This window comes from Henckelia pumila, chromosome 1 (assembly GCF_033568475.1).
Source record: "Henckelia pumila isolate YLH828 chromosome 1, ASM3356847v2, whole genome shotgun sequence".
Lineage (NCBI taxonomy): Eukaryota > Viridiplantae > Streptophyta > Magnoliopsida > Lamiales > Gesneriaceae > Henckelia > Henckelia pumila.
The window spans coordinates 127,480,103-127,502,064 of record NC_133120.1 but is presented as its reverse complement, the minus strand read 5'-3'; the positions used below and the strand labels follow the sequence as shown (position 1 = coordinate 127,502,064).

At 36.3% G+C, this 21,962-nt stretch overlaps 1 protein-coding gene across 1 annotated transcript in view; it reads right to left on the bottom strand.

Annotated features, from left to right (window-relative positions):
- Positions 1–21,412, bottom strand: part of LOC140876234 (uncharacterized) — a 48,583-nt gene extending 27,171 nt beyond the window's left edge. Inside the window, exons 1-2 of the mRNA XM_073280142.1 lie at positions 20,560–21,412; positions 1,949–2,488 (exon numbers count right to left, since the gene is read on the bottom strand). Coding sequence (XP_073136243.1) covers positions 1,949–2,488; positions 20,560–21,378 — 1,359 coding nt within the window. The 5' untranslated portion in view covers positions 21,379–21,412. The remainder of the gene's footprint in view (positions 1–1,948; positions 2,489–20,559) is intronic.
- Between the last annotated feature and the right edge of the window lie 550 nt (positions 21,413–21,962).

Genomic DNA, 21,962 nt, shown 5'->3' with positions numbered 1-21,962 from the left:
GGAGGCACCGATGATATTACGTCATTCATGACGTGTGGTTGGATCGGAAGCTCCGATCACCCCTATCCGAAGTCAACAAGTGATATTTTGACACGTGGCAGATCAGGATCTTCGGAAGCTCCGATGTCAGGATCGGACGTTTCGATCGAGGATCGGAAGTTCCGATCGTTGTCTATAAATAGAGGGCCAAGGCTTCATTTCCAATTGCCAATTCCAAGTATTTCCCTCTCCTTTCTAGTCTATTCGAGTTGTTCTAGCCTTCCTAGGCTTGACCCGGCGGTCGGCGAGGCATTCGGTAGTCGTAGCGGAGTTGTGCCCAAGTTTTGGAGGCACCGACATCAAAGGGCTAACGACGGACGAAGGTATAGCTTTTGCTTCCTATAAATATTTAGGAGTATGCAATAGCTTAGTTAAGGCATTTAGAGCACTTTAATGATAGTAGTATCATTTGGCAGTGTAGAGCAGAATATAGGCGTGGACCTAGAGTTGGTAGATCTTGCACTGTTTTGAGGTACGAAAGTACTGTTCGAGATATCCTGACTGAGTATGCATGTATTATGTGACTGCATGGTTTATATGTCATTGATTTATGCTGCATTCATTTGCATACTGAGCTATCTCCTTCGAGATGTCTGTTAGTAGGGTTTTTCCCTATCCTTTTAGTGGTTGGACTTCTATCGATTTGGGTCCGACATATCCACTGGTATTATGGTATGGGAGCCACCTCCTGAAGCGACGGCACAGCGTGCTACATACCAGGGCCCGGTCTGTCTCTGTTATCTGATCCTTGACCTCGAGTTTATAGGGAGTTCACTTTGCATGCATGTATACTCATACTCTCGTACTGAGCGTTTTATGCTCACGTCTCGTACTCTGTGTTTTTGGACACCCTATTCCATGGGACAGGTTTGCGATTGGACGAGGAGGGTGGATCCAGGAGGGGCTAGTCAGTGGTTGGCCAGCTGGAGCTTCGTCTAGGTTTTATTTCTGTTGTTTTGGGTTGATACAGCTATTCGATTTGGTTGTATATTATTTGGATAAATTACGGATTCCTTTCCTTGGGATTTTATTTTATTTATGGTTTCCGCATATTATTCTGATAACTATTTTTTTAAGTTAATTGCATGCCTAAGTTCTGTTTAGTAGGTGATCCGGGTAAGTGTCACTACAGTTTTTCTATTCTAGTTCTTTCTAGTTTTTAGAAAGTTATTTATTTTCTCAACTTGTTGAGAAAAGTAGGTTTTTTCGTATACAATCACTAGTTGATTTTTGTAAACTGATTTATTTTCTAGTGATTATTTTGCCATGAGGCAACGCGCAAGTACTTAGTACTTGTGCATAAATAACTTCGTGTTATTTATTTTTATTTAATTATTCTGCTGCGTAGTTTGCTTGAAGTGTTGATAATACTAAGAGATAACACTTACTCAAAAAGTTATTAAAATTAATTTCTTATATTTCCGTAGTCGAAACTGTCAAAACCTTACAATCACTAATTAAATATATGCACGCAAATCAAATTTTTTAACCTAATGTATAGATTTATATTTGTACCAAATAAATTTTATATGAAATATAATAATTATATTAATAATCTGTTTTTAGTGAATTAAAAAAATTTGTGATATATACTACCAAAAGAATTATTTTATAATAATCAATAGTAATAGTATAAATTTTTTATATATCCTACCATGACAATAAAAATTTTGACATAAAAATTAATATATTTTTATGAATCAAACAAAATAGAAGATCCGTCTCACAAAATTGACCGGACCATCTTATAAGAGATTTTTCGTGTTAATTAAAATCCAGAATAATAGTTAAATAATTTAAATAAGTTTTTATTTTGTGAAAAAGATTAAAAATTAAGTTTAACATTAACAAAAACAACACCAAAATGCAAATTATACAATTCTAAAACATCTTTATTAGTGTGACATACCTGAGTCCGCTTGGTAGCCGGCGACAAGACGTGAATCTCAGTGACAACACTCGCTGACCGATTGTCCGGCGGCCCACACGTCCCCAACCCACGAGGCGCGACGCTCGAATACACTGTCCGAATACCCATCAAACTCTTATTCACTTCCTGGAGAAAGAGGACATGAGGAGCTTCACAAGGATCATTGGAAGGCAACCTCGTGTTGAACATATACTGCGGCGGCGGTCGAGGTTCGCCGACCCATATCTCAAACGTTTCAATGGGTTTATGTATGTAACTCCGAGACATAATTCTCTCGTATATGTGTGCAGAATATCCCCAAGATATGGAAAATGTCCAGTCTTTTTTCCTGTCATAGCATATGGTTTGCTGTAAGAGACGGGATTGGTCGGCATCCGCTGCCTTCATGAGGTGGCGCGTAGATTCGAAGCGGTCCTTGGAGGGGAATATGGGTTCCACATTGTCGAAATGATGAAGAGACATTAATGGAGATTTGGGGTGATATGATAAGAATCCAGATAAATCACCATGTAAGTCAATCTGCATGTAGTTCGAAAATTTGTGTTAATTTGTGTTGGTATATAAGGTATTTTAAAAAAATGGAAAATAATTTTTTTCTCTACATTAATTTGTTTAATTCTGCATTTTGATCCACTTGAAGTAATCAATTTGATTATTTTTTATTTTTATTTTTCTTCTTTTAGTCCTTTTTTATCACCGCGGTTTTAATGCACTTGAAAATATTAAAGTATGGGGAAATGCTATGTGTCCATCATTATGTCAAAAATTTGATCAGAGTAGCCGAAATCTAAAAGTTTTTTGGGTAATGTATTGAAAGAGTTAATGCTCCGCTAGCCAAGTTGTGGCTAAGGGTTTTAAGAGTTTCTTATTGTAAATAATTTTTGTTTAATATAATTTACATTCATTAATGACATTTTCTTTATCTTTCTTCATAATGTTATATTGTGATATACTACTGTTGTTTTGATAAAGACCTTGAATATACTATAGTGTAAGTAAGATGAGATAGTGAATAAAGAGAGATCACTATCATGAAACACATCTTATAGTCACTGTATATTCTAAAGAGTTCCTAGTCAATTGAGCCGTCCGCAAATAAGGATAAGGATCGCTCGAGATCGAGACTAGCATTTGCGATGCCAAGTACCACGTTTCATTGGTATGGAATATAGAGATGTTCAAAGCATGCAAATGGATATTTATATGATGAATGATCGAACTACCCTATTTGAACTTTCCAAGTGGTTATTATTAATTGAGTGGATAAGTCCGCGGTTTGGTTGTACACCATTAGTCCTTACTACTTGAAACATCATGGAGACTCTATATGCTAGTACTATACTTTGACTCGTTTACCGACTCTATGAGGGTCATCAGGTATCAGGATTGGGTACAGTTACGACACATATAGGAGTCGATGCTTTGTTGTCAAGGATTCACCACATGCTTGCGAGTGTGGATATCCTATGCGATCTGAGGAGATATTAGTGTGACAAATCTCTGGCCAGAGTACTCGATGTGATTTAGGTTACTTGGTTTCCTAGTAGCACATGCGATGCCACTATTTGATTTTCAAGATGCATTGCATAGTTATCGAATTTCGAACGACTCTCGATGTACCAATGGTTGTTGATTCGATTGGGATATATGGATGAAGGAACTGTACTGTACGCTAACCAAAACCTACTGGTTCTTGCAGGCACTATCAGTGATACCGAGGAAATCATGGGGCGATGTTTCTAGGCGCTCTTACCATGATTTGATGGGTAAGTCGAAAATTTTTGTTCCGAGTCACAAGGAGTTGTGAGCCCACGGCTAGCTGTATCCCTGAACCATTGATGGCCACACAAGTAATGGATTACTAATCTCCGTTGAGATAGTTAAATTTAAAGAGTTAAATTTAATAAAAGAGAAGTTGGACTTTTAAACTAAAGGAAGTGGAATTTCCTAAAATGACATAGGGATGGACATTTTTGGAAATAACTGAATTCGGATTCAGAAAAATTATCTTGACTTTAAAAGGTGCAGAAATGATTTCTGTGCACATTGGTGAAATCAGTTTATCAATCGGAGTCATGATGAATTTAATATTAATTTCTATAAAAACAGGCTTGGCTTGTTGGGCTTAAGTTATGGATTATGGGCCCTAAGGAGTTAGTGTCCTAATAGACATATAACTTAATTCAGTCTAGAAATTATATATATATATATATATATATATGTGTGTGTGTGTGTGTAGTTTTCGAAAATACTAATTGATTCAACCTTGGATTTTTCAAAAATCACACAGATTATTCCAAGGGGAATTTTCGAATTCCTCTGCTCCCTTTTTGAGAGAATTCAGTCTGTGATTTTTATGAAAAATTACATTCTGAATTGACAGATCAAATCTGTTTAATCTCTTCGATAAACATCTGATTGATTTCTAGTGCAATCAATCAGAGGGTTTTAGTTTTTTGTTCGTGGACCTAATTTCGGAGATTGATCGAGCAAGTCATCAGTTCCTGGGATTTACAACAAGAGCAGATTAATCTGTTGGAGTCCATAATCAAGCCATAGCTTGAAGAGGTAAAATGTTAATTGTTATTATTATTTTACTTGCATAATTTAATCGTTAGGATTTGATACCCATGATATGGAATCGTTCCATATAAAAAATTTTAAACTTCCGCTGCACCGGGTATCAGATCTATGATCTGAAAACGTGTTTCAACAGTGGCGTCAGAGACAGGTTGTTCTCAGATCTAACGATGAAAATTAATCGATTGTACAAAATTTTTAGCCTTGGTTTTTGAAACAAAACAAAATTTTAAATTAAAATTTTTTTTGAAGGGCAACACGGGCAGCGATCGTCGCTGCCCGGGGCAGGGATGTGATTGCTGCCCGGGGCAACGACGAGCTGCCCAGCTCCACGTGGGCAGCCCTGTCCCACGTGGAGGCGGGGCTGCCCGGGAACGTCCCGGGCAGCCCGGAAAATTAAAATTTGATTTTTAATAAGAATTTTAATTTTTTGAAATTTTTGTTTTTGGTCCGATCGAAAATTGTTTTTGATTGGTCCATGAGGCATCGGGTCAAATTGTTTGAGTCCGAAATTTTTAAAATTGATTTTTGGATAAATTTGAATTTTTGTAAAATTTATAAATTTTATCCGTTAAATTAAATTTTATAAAATTAATTATTTTGGTACAATTGATGATAAGATATGATCTTATGTATATATTAGATAAAATTTGATTTTATTTTTTAATTATATTGTCATTGCATGTTATCCAATAATTTAATTATTGAATTAAATATTGGATAAAGGATGATCGATTGTCATGACCAATTTTGTAGGTGTATGTTAGGAAATTTACATTTTGTTTTTGTTATTGTTGTTGGGTTTTATTAATGGGCTTGGTTTATGGCCCAATTTGATTTGTCATTTGTAATAAAAAGTGGGCCTGGTTTATGGCCCGTTCCCACCCTTAAATATGTATCCCCTACTTGTCATCGAAATTTATTGTAAATTTATTAGATTTAGTGGGAGATAAAGATTTGAAGACAAAGGTGGGCCCAACAGACAATAAAAACCGAAGAAATGTAAATTGGAAGCTCAATGTAATAGGATTGCATTGCATACTTGCATATCACCTAGGATTGGACTTAGATTCGTGATTGGCAACCACAGGTCGATTAGTTTTGGGTTCGATCATCCTAAATATAATATATGATATTATTGTTGTATGCATGTTTAGACTAAATTGCATGAATCCCGCAAGCATACAAATATGATATGATGAGACAATTTTTCAAAAATAAAAAATCCCTCATTTTAAATATGATTTAAAATTGATATCAAGATAAACAAAAGGGAATTTAAATATTGTTTAAATTTTCCTACCTTCCATCAACGATCAATGTATGAGATGCTACCCGCGGGCACGGTCCGGCTCATATTATTGGGGGGCCCGTTCGTCGAAAAGCTGTACATTGGATCGACACATGTTGTAAGTTGGGTGGAACTCCCATGGGATTGGCACATATTATTGGGGATCCACATGGCGACCGTCCATCACAACTTAATATTGATGGGTCATCTTGACATGTCACAATAAACGGCGTCATATTTTTGGGCTCTTATTAGACATGAGGTAAAAACATGGGGGTTGCTTTGGAAGCAATTGGGCTCTACCTTTTGAAAATTATGGTTGGCTGATATTATTCGGGACTATGATTTGTTAATTGGACTTCATGTTCCCACTAAGGAAATCGGTTTCTCGTTTTCACTAGAGGGTAGTGAAATCGTTAAAATAGTGGGAGTGAAATTCATAAAATTAAATCTCGCCATATTTTATGTCTTAGTAAATTAATTAAGCAATCACTGATTATTGTCTGTTTCTTTTCAGTATTTCATTACAATGAATTCGCGCAATCCACTATTCTCAATTCTCGAACAAAACAAACTGACTGGCGCAAACTATACGGAATGGTTCCATAAGTTAAAGATTGTTCTAAGTTCGGAAAAAGGTTTTCTACGTGTTAGAAAAGCCTCCTCCGAAAGAAGCCCCGACTGATGTGAGTCCGAAAGAATTGGCCAAACTTGACAAATGGTGGGACCATGATATCAAGGCCAAATGTTACATGCAGGCTTCGATGTCTGATGAACTTCAGAGGCGATTTGAGAATGCAGTGAATGCTGTTGAAATTCACGATACTCTCAAGGAACGTTTTGGAGCTCAGTCAAGATCGGAGAGGTATGCCACCGTCAAAGAGCTCATGACATGCCGCGTGCGAGATGGGACTTTGGTCCGTGAGCATGGGGTACACATGATTGGGCTCATTGAAAAGTTGGTAACACTCGATTTGACATTGGAGCATGAACTAAACGCGGACTTGTTACTTCTTTCTCTTCCTTCGTCGTTTGACGGCTTTGTGATGAACTTCAATGTGAATAAGATAGAGGCCACCCTTGAAGAGATGATCAATATGCTTGTGACTTATGAGGCCACATTAAAGAAGAATAAACCGGTACTCTTGGTTGGTTCCTCTTCTAACTCTAAGAAAGAGCCAAGTGGAAAGGGCAAGAAACGTTCTGCTCCACCCAAGAAAATTTTACCAAAGAAGAGCAAAACAAAGGCTTCAAATGGGAACGGATCTAAAGACGTTTGCCATCACTGCAAGAAACCCGGTCATTGGAAACGTAACTGCAAAGTATATATCGAGTAGTTGCGAACTGCAAAGGGTATGTTTTACATTGAAATAAATGTTTCACTTAATACTACTTCTTGGGTATTGGATACCGGATGTGGAACTCACATTTGCAATGATTTACAGGTGTTGACAAGAAGTCGTAAGCTTAGGATGGGTGAGACCCAGCTAAGGCTCGAAAATGGTTCTAGAGTTGAAGCCAAAGCTGTGGGAGACGTTTATTTAGTTTTGCAGAACGATTTTAAGTTATTTTTTAGATATGTTTTATTTGTGCCAGATTTGGTTAAAAATATTATTTCTGTTTCTATGCTTGATAGAGATGGTTTTTCTTGCAATTTTGTGAATGAGATTTGCAATATTTACAAGAATGAATGTTTGATTGGATGCAGATAACTTGAAAACGATCTATATAACTTAAAATTAAAAGACGTACCAATTAATTATGTTGATAAACCGTCAAAAACAAATAAAAGGAAAAACGATAGTCAAAACCCAGCAAACCTTTGGCATGCTAGGCTAGGTCATATTTCCTCATGGAGGATGAACAAGCTAGTGGGAGAGGGCATGTTTGATATGTCTGATATTAACTCTCTACCTACTTGTGAGTCCTGCCTAAAAGGAAAAATGACCAAATCTCCTTTCAAAGGAAAACCTGAGCGTAGTCAAAATCTGTTGGATTTGATCCATACAGATGTTTGCGGTCCATTTAGTATTGGTACTAAATTTGGTCACACCTACTTCATTACCTTTACTGATGATTATTCTAGGTATGGGTATTTATATTTGATGAAATATAAGTTTGAATCATTTGAAAAGTTCAAACAATTCAAGGCTGAAGTAGAAAATAAACTAGGTAAAAGTATTAAAGCACTTAGATTGGATCGAGGTGGAGAATATTTAAGTACCGAGTTTTTGGACTATCTAAAAGAGTATGAGATTCTCTCTCAGTGGACTCCTCCTATGATACCTCAGCTTAATGGTGTTTTGGAGCGTCGCAATCAAACTTTGTTAGACATGGTTTGATCCATGATGAGCTTCACTGAGCTCCCACCTTCGTTTTGGGGCTATGCGCTTGAAACGGCGGTATTGTTGTTGAAAAATGTCCACACTAAAGCAGTGGATAAAACCCCAAACGAGTTATGGAATGGCAAAACTCCTAAGTATTCGTACTTAAGGATTTGGGGATGTCCTGCTTACGTGAAGCGGATAGTGGGAGATAAGTTGGATAGTCGATCCACCTTATGTTTTTTTGTAGGGTATCCAAAGTATTCAATTGGATATTATTTCTATCATCCTACTGAAACAAAAGTGTTTGTTTCGAGGAATGCCACCTTCATGGAGAAGGAGTTCTTACTTGATAAGAAAGGAAAGATGATGGAACTCGAAGAAATTCGAGAAGAATCCGAGATACAAAATAACGATCCCACACGTCAGGAACCATTAAACGACACGCCTCTTTCTAGAAGATCCGAGAGGAATTCTAGACCTCCTATTCGATATGGTCTACTTCTTGAAGGGGATCAAAATGAACCCGACATTGGATGTGATCCAAGAAACTTCAAAGAAGCAATTTCTGATGCGAATTCGAATTTATGGCTTGAAGCTATGCAGTCGGAAATAGACTCGATGCATACAAACCAAGTTTGGTCTTTAGTAGATCCTCTCGATGGAATTGTTCCAATAGGGTATAAATGGATCTACAAGAGAAAACTTGGGCCTGATGGTAAGGTACTGACCTACAAGGCACGATTGGTAGCAAAAGGTTATACTCAAAGACAAGGAGTTGACTATGATAAAACCTTTTCACTAGTCGCAATGCTCAAGTCCATAAGAATACTTATTGCCATAGCAGCTTGGTATGACTATGAGATATGGCAAATAGATGTGAAGACTGCATTTCTTAATGGAAACATTAAGGAAGAAATCTATATGAAGCAGCCCAAGGGATTCACATCCATGGAAAGCGAGCATAAGGTATGCAAGCTTCAGAGATCAATTTATGGTCTCAAACAGGCATCAAGAAGTTGGAACCAGAAATTTGATGAAACAATAAAGGATTTTGGTTTCATCAAGAACCCGAAGGAACCATGCGTGTACAAGAAAGTAGTTAAAGATGCTGTGACATTCTTAGTACTTTATGTTTATGACATCCTACTCATTGGGAATGATGTAGGGATGTTGCAGTCAACAAAGATATGGTTATCAGGTAGATTCTCGATGAAGGATTTGAGTGAGACGTCCTATATTCTAGGAATACAGATCTAAAGAGATAGATCTAAGAGAATGATAGGACTCACACAAGCAACCTACATCGACACCATATTGAAAAGGTTTTCTATGGTTGAGTCCAAGAGAGGACATCTACATATGTGTCATGGAGTTTCTTTATCCAAGTTTATGTCTCCCAAGACTGACGAAGAGATAGAGAAAATGACACACATACCACATGCATCAGCCATAGGTAGTATCATGTATGGGATGATATCTACCAGACTGGATGTAGCCTTTGCTCTGAGTGTCACGAGCATATATCAGGCCAATCCCGGTCAAATGCATTGGAAAGCTGTGAAGGATATTCTAAAGTACTTGAGAAGGACTAAGAATATATTCATGGTTTATGGAGGAAGAGAATTGAAATTGGAAGGCTATACCGACTCTAGCTTCCAAAGTGACGTGGATGACTCGAAGTCAACCTTTGGATTTGTATTCATGCTCAATGGCGGTGCTGTCTCTTGGAAGAGTTCCAAGCAGGACACCACAACGGATTCCACCACTGAGGCAGAATACATTGCAGCATCAGCTGCTGCTAAAGAGGCCGTTTGGATGAGGAATTTCGTCTAAGAGTTGGGCGTAATTCCTGAATCTGTTGGTCCAGTCCCGGTTTACTGTGACAACACTGGTGCCGTTGCTCAGGCAAAGGAACCAAGGTCTCATCAAAGATCCAAACACATACTGAGGAAATACCACATCATCCGGGAGATCATGGAAAGAGGAGACATCACTGTCGAGAGAGTGACCTCTACAGACAATATCGCTGATCCACTTACTAAGCCCTTGCCAGGACCATTGTTTGACAAACATCGCGAAGCAATGGGACTACGTAGTATGAATAGTTGGCTATAGGGCAAGTGGAAGATTGAAAGAGTTGATGCCCCGCTAGCCAAGTTGTGGCTAAGGACTTTAAGAGTTTCTTATTGTAAACAATATTTGTTTAATATAATTTATATTCATTAATGACATTTTTTTTATCTTTCTTCATAATGTTATATTGTGATATACTATTGTTGTTTTGATAAAGACCTTGAATATGCTATAGTGTAAGTAAGATGAGATAGTGAATAAAGAGAGATCACTATCATGAAACACATCTTATAGTCACTGTATATTCTAAAGAGTTCCTAGTCAATTGAGCCGTCCGCAAATAAGGATAAGGATCGCTTGAGATCGAGACTAGCATTTACGATGCCAAGTACCACGTTTCATTGGTATGGAACATTGAGATGTTCAAAGCATGCAAATGGATATTCATATGATGAATGATCAAACTACCCTATTCGGACTTTCCAAGTGGTTATTATTAATTGAGTGGGTAAGTCCGCGATTTTGGTTGTACACCATTAGTCCTTACTACTTGAAACATCATGGAGACTTTATATGCTAGTACTATACTTTGACTCGTTTACCGACTCTATGAGGGTCATCAGGTGTCGGGATTGGGTACAGTTACAACACATATAGGAGTCGATGCTTTGTTGTCAAGGATTCACCACACGCTTGCGAGTGTGGATATCCTATGCGATCTGAGGAGATATTAGTGTGACAAATCTCTAGCCAGAGTACTCGATGTGATTTAGGTTACTTGGTTTCCTAGTAGCACATGCGATATCACTATTTGATCTTCAAGATGCATTGCATAGTTATCGAATTTCGAACGACTCTCGATGTACCAATGGTTGTTGATTCGATCGGGATATATGGATGAAGGGACTGTACTGTACGCTAACCAAAACCTACTGGTTCTTGCAGGCACTATCAGTGATACCTAGGAAATCATGGGGTGATGTTGCTAGGCGCTCTTACCATGATTCAATGGGTAAGTCGGAAATTGTTGTTTCAAGTCACAAGGAGTTGTGAGCCCACGGCTAGCTGTATCCCTAAACCATTGAGGGTCACACAAGTAATGGATTATTAATCTCCGTTGAGATAGTTAAATTTAAAGAGTTAAATTTATTGAAAGAGAAGTTGGACTTCTAAACTAAAGGGAGTGGAATTTCCTAAAATGACATAGGGATGGACATTTTTGAAAATCACTGAATTCGGATTCAGAAAAATTATCTTGACTTTAAAAGGTGCAGAAATGGTTTCTGTGCACATTGGTGAAATCAGTTTATCAATCGGAGTCATAATGAATTTAATATTAATTTCTATAATAACAAGTTTGGCTTGTTGGGTTTAAGTTATGGATTATGGGCTCTAAGGAGTTAGTGTCTTAATAGACATATAACTTAATACAGTCTAGAAATTATATATATATATGTGTGTGTGTGTGTGTGCATGTGTGTGTGTAGTTTTCGAAAATACTAATTGATTCAACCTTGGATTTTTCGAAAATCACACAGATTATTCCAAGGGGAATTTTCGAATTCCTCTGCTCCCTCTTTGAGAGAATTCAGTCTGTGATTTTTATGAAAAATTACATTCTGAATTGATAGATCAAATCTGTTTAATCTCTTTGATAAACATCTGATTGATTTCTAGTGCAATCAATCAGAGGGTTTTAGTTTTCTGTTCGTGGACCTAATTCCGGAGATTGATCGAGCAAGTCATCAGTTCCTGGGATTTACAACAAGAGCAGATTAATCTGTTGGAGTCCATAATCAAGCCATAGCTTGGAGAGGAAAAATGTTAATTGTTATTATTATTTTACTTGCATAATTTAATCGTTAGGATTTGATACCCATGATATGGAATCGTTCCATATAAAAAATTTTAAACTTTCGCTGCACCGGATATCAGATCTATAATCTGAAAACGTGTTCCAACATCTAGGTGGTGTGAAGAACTTGAAAATAATATAAACAGACGAAAGTTGAGGTTCGTGTGGAACATGATTTCTTTCAGAAATTTTTACCCCGCTCTTGGTACTAACGGTATTTGAAAAACTTCTCCCAAGTTACAAGAATTGTTACTTGTGATAATAGTACAATAAATCACAAGTTCAATAACCAGAAATGATGATATGAACTTTTTTTACAGAAAAGAATAAGAAAGAACACAAGATGAATGCAAGTGCCTTTTTCAGAAAACTAAATGAATGTACTTCAAAATGAACTTTAATGTGATATTTAAAGTTGTTTGCACGCAGAGAGAGGTTATTCTGTGATAAAGGGTTACTCTTTGTCCAAAAAACCGACTAGAACCATCAACAAACACTCTTAAATTAAATACATATCAGAAAACTTGACAACCATTCGTGAAACAACACCATCCAAAATTTTTATCTCCCCAGCACACTGCCTAGTGGTCCAAGAAGAACTCTATGTGCTAGGGCGCAACATTTTGCATGCCCCCTACTGCCTGGAAATCTAGGCAGCCTCTTGATGCGTTGGGGCACCCTTTTTTGGGCGCCATAGCCCTATCCCTGTTGGTTTGGAGCACCGATTGTCCTCTGTTTTTTTTTTTCATTTCGAGTTTCTTTCACTTAATTTCAATTCATTAAGCAAAAAAAATTCCAACAATCCCCAAAATTATGAAATTAATGCATGAATGCACGTGATGTCAAAAGAGAGTTCACACGGAAAACCATTGCATCGGGAGAGGTAGATGTGGCTTTGAACCTTTCTTAGTAGAATACTGTCGAATTTATTAGGCCACGAAGTGAACACTTGTCTTGAACTTATTGGCGGTCCGTGTAAAAGTAGAAAAGATTACTTACACAACTTCCCTTCATTTTTATTGGTTTTCCGGTTGTGTCTATTTTGTCCATGAAACACATCTTGGCTTCATAAGTGTTTCATTGATGTGGCATGTCCTCAAAATTACATAGATGGTCTCATTTTAGGAGTATCCTACCATACTCCGCATATTTCCAAGCAAGGAACCATTAAAAGTTCAAATTTTAACCTCGCTACATTTGTAGGCTACACCACTCTTTGTCCTAGCTAGGAATGTGTTGGAAAAATTTCTGAGTGTTAACTCAAGTTCTCATAATTTAGTTGTCCCATTGAACCAAAATTTTGGGATCTTCAATCAACAAGCTTGGGTTACCTATGTGGTCTTTATTTTGTAGAATTTAAGCTCATTCCTCTTAACAAGTTATATACTTGATCTCTATTCAAAGCTTTTGTAAGAGAGTCCGCCAAATTATCTTTTGATTTGAAAGAATCAATTGTGATAATTTCATTTGAGATCAACTCTTGCATGGAATTGTGTATTCGATGAATATGTCGAGACTTACCACTATACATACTATTATGTGCCCTTGTAACTGCAGACTGACTATCACAATGTATCATTATTGCAGGCACTGATTTGGACCAACATAGAATATTCTGTAGAAAATTTCTAAGTCATTTCGCTTCCTCTACGACTTTATCAAGTGCTGTAAGTTCAAATTTTATTTTGGATCTAACAATGAAAGTTTGTTTTGATGACCTCCAAAATATTGCGCCACCACCATGTTAAAAAAATAGCCACTGTATTTAGAGTCTTTGGTGTCAGAAATCCAATTTACATAACTGTAACCCTCAAGCACCTCAAGTCTTGTGTAACGCAATCCATAATCTAGGATGTAGTATCTAAACACCCTTTTCGAAGCTTTACAATGAGTCTCATTTGGATTACTCGTGAATTTAACCAACTTATTTACTGCATAAACGATATCTGACCGTGTACAATTCATGATGTACACAAGTTCTCCAATAATTTTGGAGTTTTCCAATTGAAAAAATGGTTCCCCGTGATTCTTACACAAGTAGACGCCATATTAAGAGGCTTATTTATCGGGGAACATTCACGTGCATTAAAATTTTTTAAGACGGTCTCAACATAATGAGATTGAGAAAAGACTATTGCCTCTAAAGTTCTAAAGATTTTAATCCTTAGTATTACATTGACGATGCCTAAATCCTTCATAAAAAAAATGTTTGGTCAACATTTTTTTTGTTTCATTTTTCAAGTTTTGATTACTCCACATTATAAACATGTCATCAATGTATAGACATACTACTATATAAAAGTATCTTGTGCCCCTAATGTAGACACATTTGTCATACTCATTAATCTTAAATCCATTTGACAACATTTTGTCAAATTTTTCATGTCATTGTTTAGGCACTTTCTTTAGCTCATATAAAGATTTAATGACTCGACTCACTTTTTTTCTTGAACTCGGACATCAAATCCTTCGGGTTGATCTATGTATATCTCTTCATCTAACTCACCATTAAAAAAATATGGTTTTGACAACTATTTGGTGTATCACAAGGTTATGCAGTGCTGCAATAGTAATGAGTACACGAATGAAATTAATTCTTGAGACATGTGAGTATGTGTCGAAAAAATCAAGGTCTTTTTTTTTTGTCTATATCTTTTAGCCACAAATCCAGCCTTGTATTTTTTGACTGTTCCATCGACTTGATATTTTCTTTTTAGGAAGATCCACCAATTTCCAAAAGAGAAATTGCAATTTGGAATCCATTTCAGTATTGATGGCTTATTTCCAGTATGGAGTTTCAGGGCTAGACAATGAGTCTTGGCTTATTTTCCAACATGTAAGCGAGAAAATCTGGACCAAAGGACCTTTTAGTTCTAGCTCCTTTTCTCCTTCTAGGTTCTCCACTTTGTGCAGAACCTCCGTTCATCATTTCTCTTGTTCTTTTACTAGAACTAGGAGTGTTCTTTTCAGAATCATTTTTCATTTGAATAGGCAATTATATTTGAGGAATTCTTTTACTTTCCATTTCAGTTAATCCTTTATTAGTACTTGGACGTTCTTCTCCTAGAGAAGAAATTTCTTTTGGCATTTCTATTGTTCCTTGAGCATCAGTTTCATAATTCATCTCTTTGCAAGGAAATATGTTTTCAAAGAACACTGCATTTCTTGCCTCAATAGTCATTCCTTTGTTCATTCCAAAAATTTCAGATTTGTGAACTATAAACCTATAGGAAATATTTTTAAGCGCATATCCAATGAATATGCAATCAACCATTTTTGGATCAATTTTAACTTGCTTTGGCTTTGGTATTTCAACCTTTTACAGGCACCCCCATAACTTTCCACAATTTATAGGTTTCTTGTGGGATTTCTTGTGGGGTATAGAATATAGTTAGCCGATAAAATTGCTTCTCCACATAAGTTTTGAGGTAAGACCCAACTTATTTATAACATGACGTTCATATGATTATCCTTTCAACAACTACGTTTGATTGAGATAAGTATGAAACATTAGTTTGATGAATAATGTCCTATGAATAACAAAACTCATCAAATAGTGCTCCGTATTATCCACCTCTATCACTTCATTATTTATTTGTTTAACAAGCTGATTTCCAACCTTGATTTTTATAGCTTTTGAATGCTTCATCTTTACTTCTTAAAAATATACATAACAGTATCTTGTGCAATCGTCTATAAACGCCGCAAAGTACTTTTTCCCTCCTAAGTTTTGCACAAATTTTAAATCAAATAAGTATGTGTAAATTTGTAGAGGAGTTGTACATCTTTCAACATAATGCAATGACTGCCTTTCATTTTTTCTTTAACACATATCTCATATTTAGGTGTTAGATTAACATCAAATTTAGACAATAATTTCAGACTCATTAAACATCGTCGTGTGTTATAATTTATGTGTCCTAAACGAACATGCCATAAACTAGAACACTCAATCAAGTAAAAATAATTCTTGATTTTATTGTTATCAAACTTGTGGTGAACCCCTATTATATTCATTTTGAAGAGGCACTTGTCAAGATACCACTTCCCTGCAAAATGATCATTCTTGATCAATATAAATTTGTTTGACTCAAATACAAGTCTAAAGTCTAAACCAATGTTTGACCCAACGATGACATTGATACAATATTCTTCCGTATTTCAGGAACTTGCATTACATCAATTAGGGTCACCTCTATTCCATATGTCATCTTCAAGATGACCTTTCCAAGTCCCATGATGTTCGACGGCGTAGAATTTCCCACATACAGTTTTCTCCCAAAACATCTTTGTCGTAACATATGAGGTACGTAGCACCTGCATCGACCCACCAATAATTTTCTCATCCACCATATTAGCGTAAAAAACACTAGCTACAGATCAAGTGGATGTGAGATATTGGAGCTTTGATGCCAAAGGTATAGGGGTGCAAACGAACCGAATGGAGCCGAATAATGTTAAAATTTTAAGGCTCGAATTCGGCTCGATAAGAGTATATTCGAGTTCGAGCTCGATTCGAAGTTCGATAATTTCAAATATTTTGGCTCGAGCTCGGCTCGAAATATTCGAACCTATTCTTGAACTATTCAGATATTATGGTTCGAAAAAGCTCGAAATGTTCGAAAAAGTTCAAAATGTATATATATTTATTATATAATTATATTATATTAATTAAATATTAAGGCTCGCGAACTATTCGCGAACTATTGAATAAAATAATTTCGGCTCGAGCTCGGCTCAAAAAAAAGTTCAAACATGTTCGAGTTCGGCTCGAGTTCGATAAGCTCGAATACGAATCAAATATTTATCGAGCGGACTCGTAAAGCTCACGAACAGGTTCAGTTCATTTGCACCCCTACAAAGGTAAATATTATATTAGTGAGGGCTATAAGATGGAGACTGGAGTATATGAATCCCCACGGCATAGCTCTGTTCTTCACTTTATACAGTGGTGGAAATTCATGTGGACCTTATCTCTACCTCCCGGTTCGTATTTTTTGGTGGCGTACTCAGCTAAACATCATCCCCACTTCTAGGAATCTACTAGCACATCATGTTCCTGTGGTGGAAGCCTGCCTGCTATGCAGCTACGGAAGTGACTCAATCGAGAACGCCTTGTTCTGGTTTTCACGAGTCCTGAGTTGTTGGAAGGGAACTGTGTTCTGGCCGATCTTGAAGTCGGCTAAAATTCTGGACATTGTGGACATTTTTTTGTGTATGAAAGATGCAGTGGATAGGATGGCCCTTGAGGAGTTTATTATGCGGAGCTGGGCTATCTGGAATGAAAGGAATATATTGATACATGACAAGGAGCGCAAGGATATCAACTTTTCTACAGATTGGGGTGAAGGGTTTCTCTAGGAATTCAGGAAGGCTTGTGAGGCTTTGCTCCCTGTACATCAATACAGTGACCTGGGCTCCTCTTCGAGCTGGTCTGCACCTCCTACCAATCATGTAAGACTTGACGTTGATGCGGATTTTAATGTAGTCACAAATGTTTATGAGATCGGAGGGGTATTTCGAGACCATGAGGGCGGGATCATTGCGGCGTTTGGGAAGAAAATTGATAAACCACAGACAGTTGTTTATGCTGAATTAGTTGCGATACGAGAGGGACTTCTATTAGCACATGATCAAGGATTCAGGATCCATAAAGTCTCTTTCGACTCTCTCTTGGCGGTGCGAGCAGTCACTTTCCAGAGGAAGATCATAGTTATAATGGATCAATTGCTACAGATATTACTCGCTTGTTATGTATTTTTCTTCCCAAGGCCTTGTCACTTGGGAGCATGGGAATTTTCTGGTTTGGTTGGTAGATCTTGTAACTAAAGAATTTTCTTTGGATCAATAATATTACAAGCTTTACCTGTAAAAAAAAAAAAAACACTGGCTATCAAATCTAATACAGACAAATCAACTTGTATTGATCTTTCTTGAACCATGTTGGCTTGTTCCTTCCCTTTCTTTGGATGATTGTAGTCTTTTGCCTTATAGTTTGGTTTTCGCAATTTTAGAAAGTTTTTTGGAATCTCTTTTGATTGGGATACTGATTTTGTGGTTCTTTTCCAAACATAAACTTCCTCTTCTTTCTTTTGTTGTCATTCGACTCAACCGTATTCACCTTTGATTCCATCTTGTTGTTGTTATTCTCACTATTCCGATTGTCTTCTTATATCCTTATTATCGCAACCAAATCTTATATTGGCTTATCTCTTTTCTCTTGTGCTTCAGATAATTCTTGAAATTCTTCCACAAAGGAGGGATTTTTTCAATCATAACAGCCACTTGAAAGGAGTCGCTCAGTCTCATCCCATTTGCATGAATCTCATGCAATATTACTTGTAGTTCTTGCACTTGACTCATAATATTCTTGGATTCTATCATTTTGAATTCCAAAAAACGTCCAAAACTGAGCTTTTTTAGTACGTCATCTTTGCCCTGTACTTATTTTCAAGTTTTCCCCTGAGTTCTTTGTCCGTCTTAACTTGACAATACACATTGTAAAGTGCATTGTCCAGTCCATTTAGTATGTAGTTTTTGCATAGAAAATCACTTTGATTCCATGAATCACCGCTCTCATATGAAGATCGACTTTATTCTCCGAAATTCTATGGGGATCTTCCTCGAGAAACCTTGTCGAACTCAAGGTTGTGAGATTGAAAAACATTTTCTGTTGCCATCGTTTGAAGTCTGTTCCATCGAACTTTTCTAGTTTTCCTCCATGTATCTCAGGAACATTAATTATTGATGATGATGTCGTCTTCAAATTTAATTACAAAAAACTTCTTAAGATTGTTGGGTAATGTATGTGGTGTAAATAAATTGAAGATGATAAAAATAAAAACATAAGAAAGTTGAAGCTCGTGTTAAACACGGATTTATTAAGAAGTTTTTTTTCCCGCACTTGGTGCTAACAGTATTTGGAAAACTTCTCTGGAGATACAAGAACAGCGACTTGTGATAATAGCATAATAAATGACAAGTTCAATAACCAAAAATGATAATAATTCTCTTTGCAGAAAAGAATAAGAAAGAACACAAGATGAAGGCATGCAAGTGCCTTTTTCAGAAAACTGAATGAATGTATTTCAAAATGAACTTTAATATGATATTTAAAGTTATTTGCATATAGGGACATGTTATTTCGTGATTAGAGGTGTCTATTGGTCCAAAAAACCGACTAGAACCCTCAAGAAACACCCTTGGATTGAATAGATATTAAAAAAACTCGACAATCATTCGTGAAACAACACTATCGGTGCTGGGGTGAAAACTTTTGTGCGTCATAGCGCGCTGTCTGGATGATCTAGGAAGAACACTGCACGCTAGGGCGCAACATTTCATGCGCCCCTGCTGCCTGGAAATCCAAGCAGCCTCTTGGCGCACTGGGGCACCCCTTCCCCGTTGTTTTGGAGTGCTGGTTGTCCTCCGGTATTTTTGTTTCTAGTTTCTTTTGCTTAATTTTAATTCATTAAGCCTCAAAAATTCCAACAAAGTTAGTGTAGGAAAGCCAAAGTTTTATGAGTTAATAGACTAAAACCCAAAAATATGACAAGTTAGTAGAAAAAAAAATATTTTTACAAATTATTAATATCACGAAAATTCTTATGAAACAATCTTATTTTTTAATTTTTTGAAATGGATCTCCAACCCAACCTGATCCATGAAAAAATATTACTTTAATTTTCACTACATGTATGAAACGGGTCAACCCTTGACATTGATATTGATCCGTAAACAGTCTCACATGTGATGTACTCTAAGAAACATTACACATTAGCAATTTTTTTATGAGGAATGTACTTGTTAGCATTTCAGGAAGAGTAAATTTGCATTAAACATAATTTTACATTCAATTTCTTTTAGAAAAATATATGTTCGCACTCCCTGATTCATAAAAAGTTGCTCCTATGCTCCTTGGGCCCAATGTTTTTTTTATCGGATGAAAGTTAATACAAAACATTGAAAAAATGGCATTAATATATCTATTTGAGTACCCACAATTTCAGATCTGATACTAATATTTGATTTTTGAGTATTCAAACATGTATGAAAGTATTGGTATTAATGACACATTTGTCTTTTTTTTTTGGATGAAATCGGTACAAAATATTGAAAATATAATACTAATATATGATAATTGAGTACCAATTGTTTTAGATCTAATACTAATATATGATTTTTTAGTATTCAAACATGTGTTGCAAGTGTAATATTAATAAATTAAAGTTGTTCAAATTTTATACTCAAAATCTTATTTTTGTTGCAGATCTAAACCATTTTGCGATCAAATATCTTATATTAGTACAATAATTTAAATGTTTTGTACTGATCATTTTCGTTCATGAAAAGACATGATCTCAGGGAGTACTATAGAAACAATTTTTGTGGATCAAAAAATGCAAACACACATATATATATTAGCATTTGAAGAATGAATGAAATATAATTATAATGAATTGACCTGATGAATCCCTTTGTGGGGAGAAAGATTGACCCCAACATCAGCAATACAAGCCATTGTTATCAAATCAGCAGAATTCATTTGTGCATATCTCGTCAAGCAACTCACCATATCTTTCGCAAGTGCTTTAGCCAAAGGGTAACTCATAATAATCCCAGCCCCGCCAAAACCTTGGTTAAACGAAAACCAAAAATTTGACATGATGAACTCGGATTGGCCTCCTAGGTAATAATACCTCGTGTGATCATATTCACCTAGTACATCAACGATATTCTCCATGAAAAATATCGAATCATCGTCCCCCATCACGACCCATCGTATCTGTTCATGATCAACCTCCTCTACTTCCCTCAAAACCTCCATTATTCCATGAACCATCCGGATCATGATAGGTGCGGCGGCTTTTGTCTCGTTCAAGAATGTGGTAAGATCGTCCGAGACTTTGTAAGGTGGCGAGGCTTTCGACCAAGGTAGAAGTTCTCCTGTCGGGTATTTGTCCAGAAAGAGAAACCCTCGACTTATGTTCGGCTTCCACCAAGATTCGATGTATGATTTTCGCTGGTGCCAAGCACCCTCGGACCCCAGAAGCCCGAAAACGATGTGGTTCAAATTTGTGGCTGAATCAACGAGCTTTTCTTCAGAAGAGGTCAGCGAAGAGGGGTTTTTCTTGAAATAAGAAAGGAAATATGAGGATGAGCAAGTAGGGTTTTGATCATTGGATACGAAGATGGAGATGACGTAAATGGCTATTCCTAAGACTAACAAGGCTTTGCAGAGATTATTTAGAGCAAAATTTCCAGATGAAAATGAAGAAATCATTCTTTGTTCGATTACTACGGTTGGATTATAAATTTAAAACGAAGGAAACTAATGAAGAAGGAATGAGCTAGCCTTGATATATACATTTGATATATATATATATATATATATATTGTGTCATTTAATCTCTCATAAAATGTCACGTCAACATTAAATACTTATGTTCACACAAAAAATCTCAAAAAAGGCTTTTAAAAAAACCAAAAAAAGTTTTGCGTCAACTCATCAATTGGCGCCTCCACACTAGTGTGCAAAAGTAACAAATTATACTTCAATACAATGTATCAAGGTTGGTCAAAGCCCCTTGAATTTTTATTTGTGCACTTCATATCTTTAATTTATATATTATTTTATGTGATTCAAATATGACTAATAATTAAAATTAAAATTTATAAATGCTATATATATATATATTAATATATATATATATATATATATATATATATATATATATATATATATAATTTTTGTTATGTTTCTCATCTACCATGCCTACTTAATGTGTCCACCATGAGGTGATACTCAACTATTGAATACGATGAATTGTGCATCTAATAGTTGAGTGTCACCTCATGCTAGGTGTA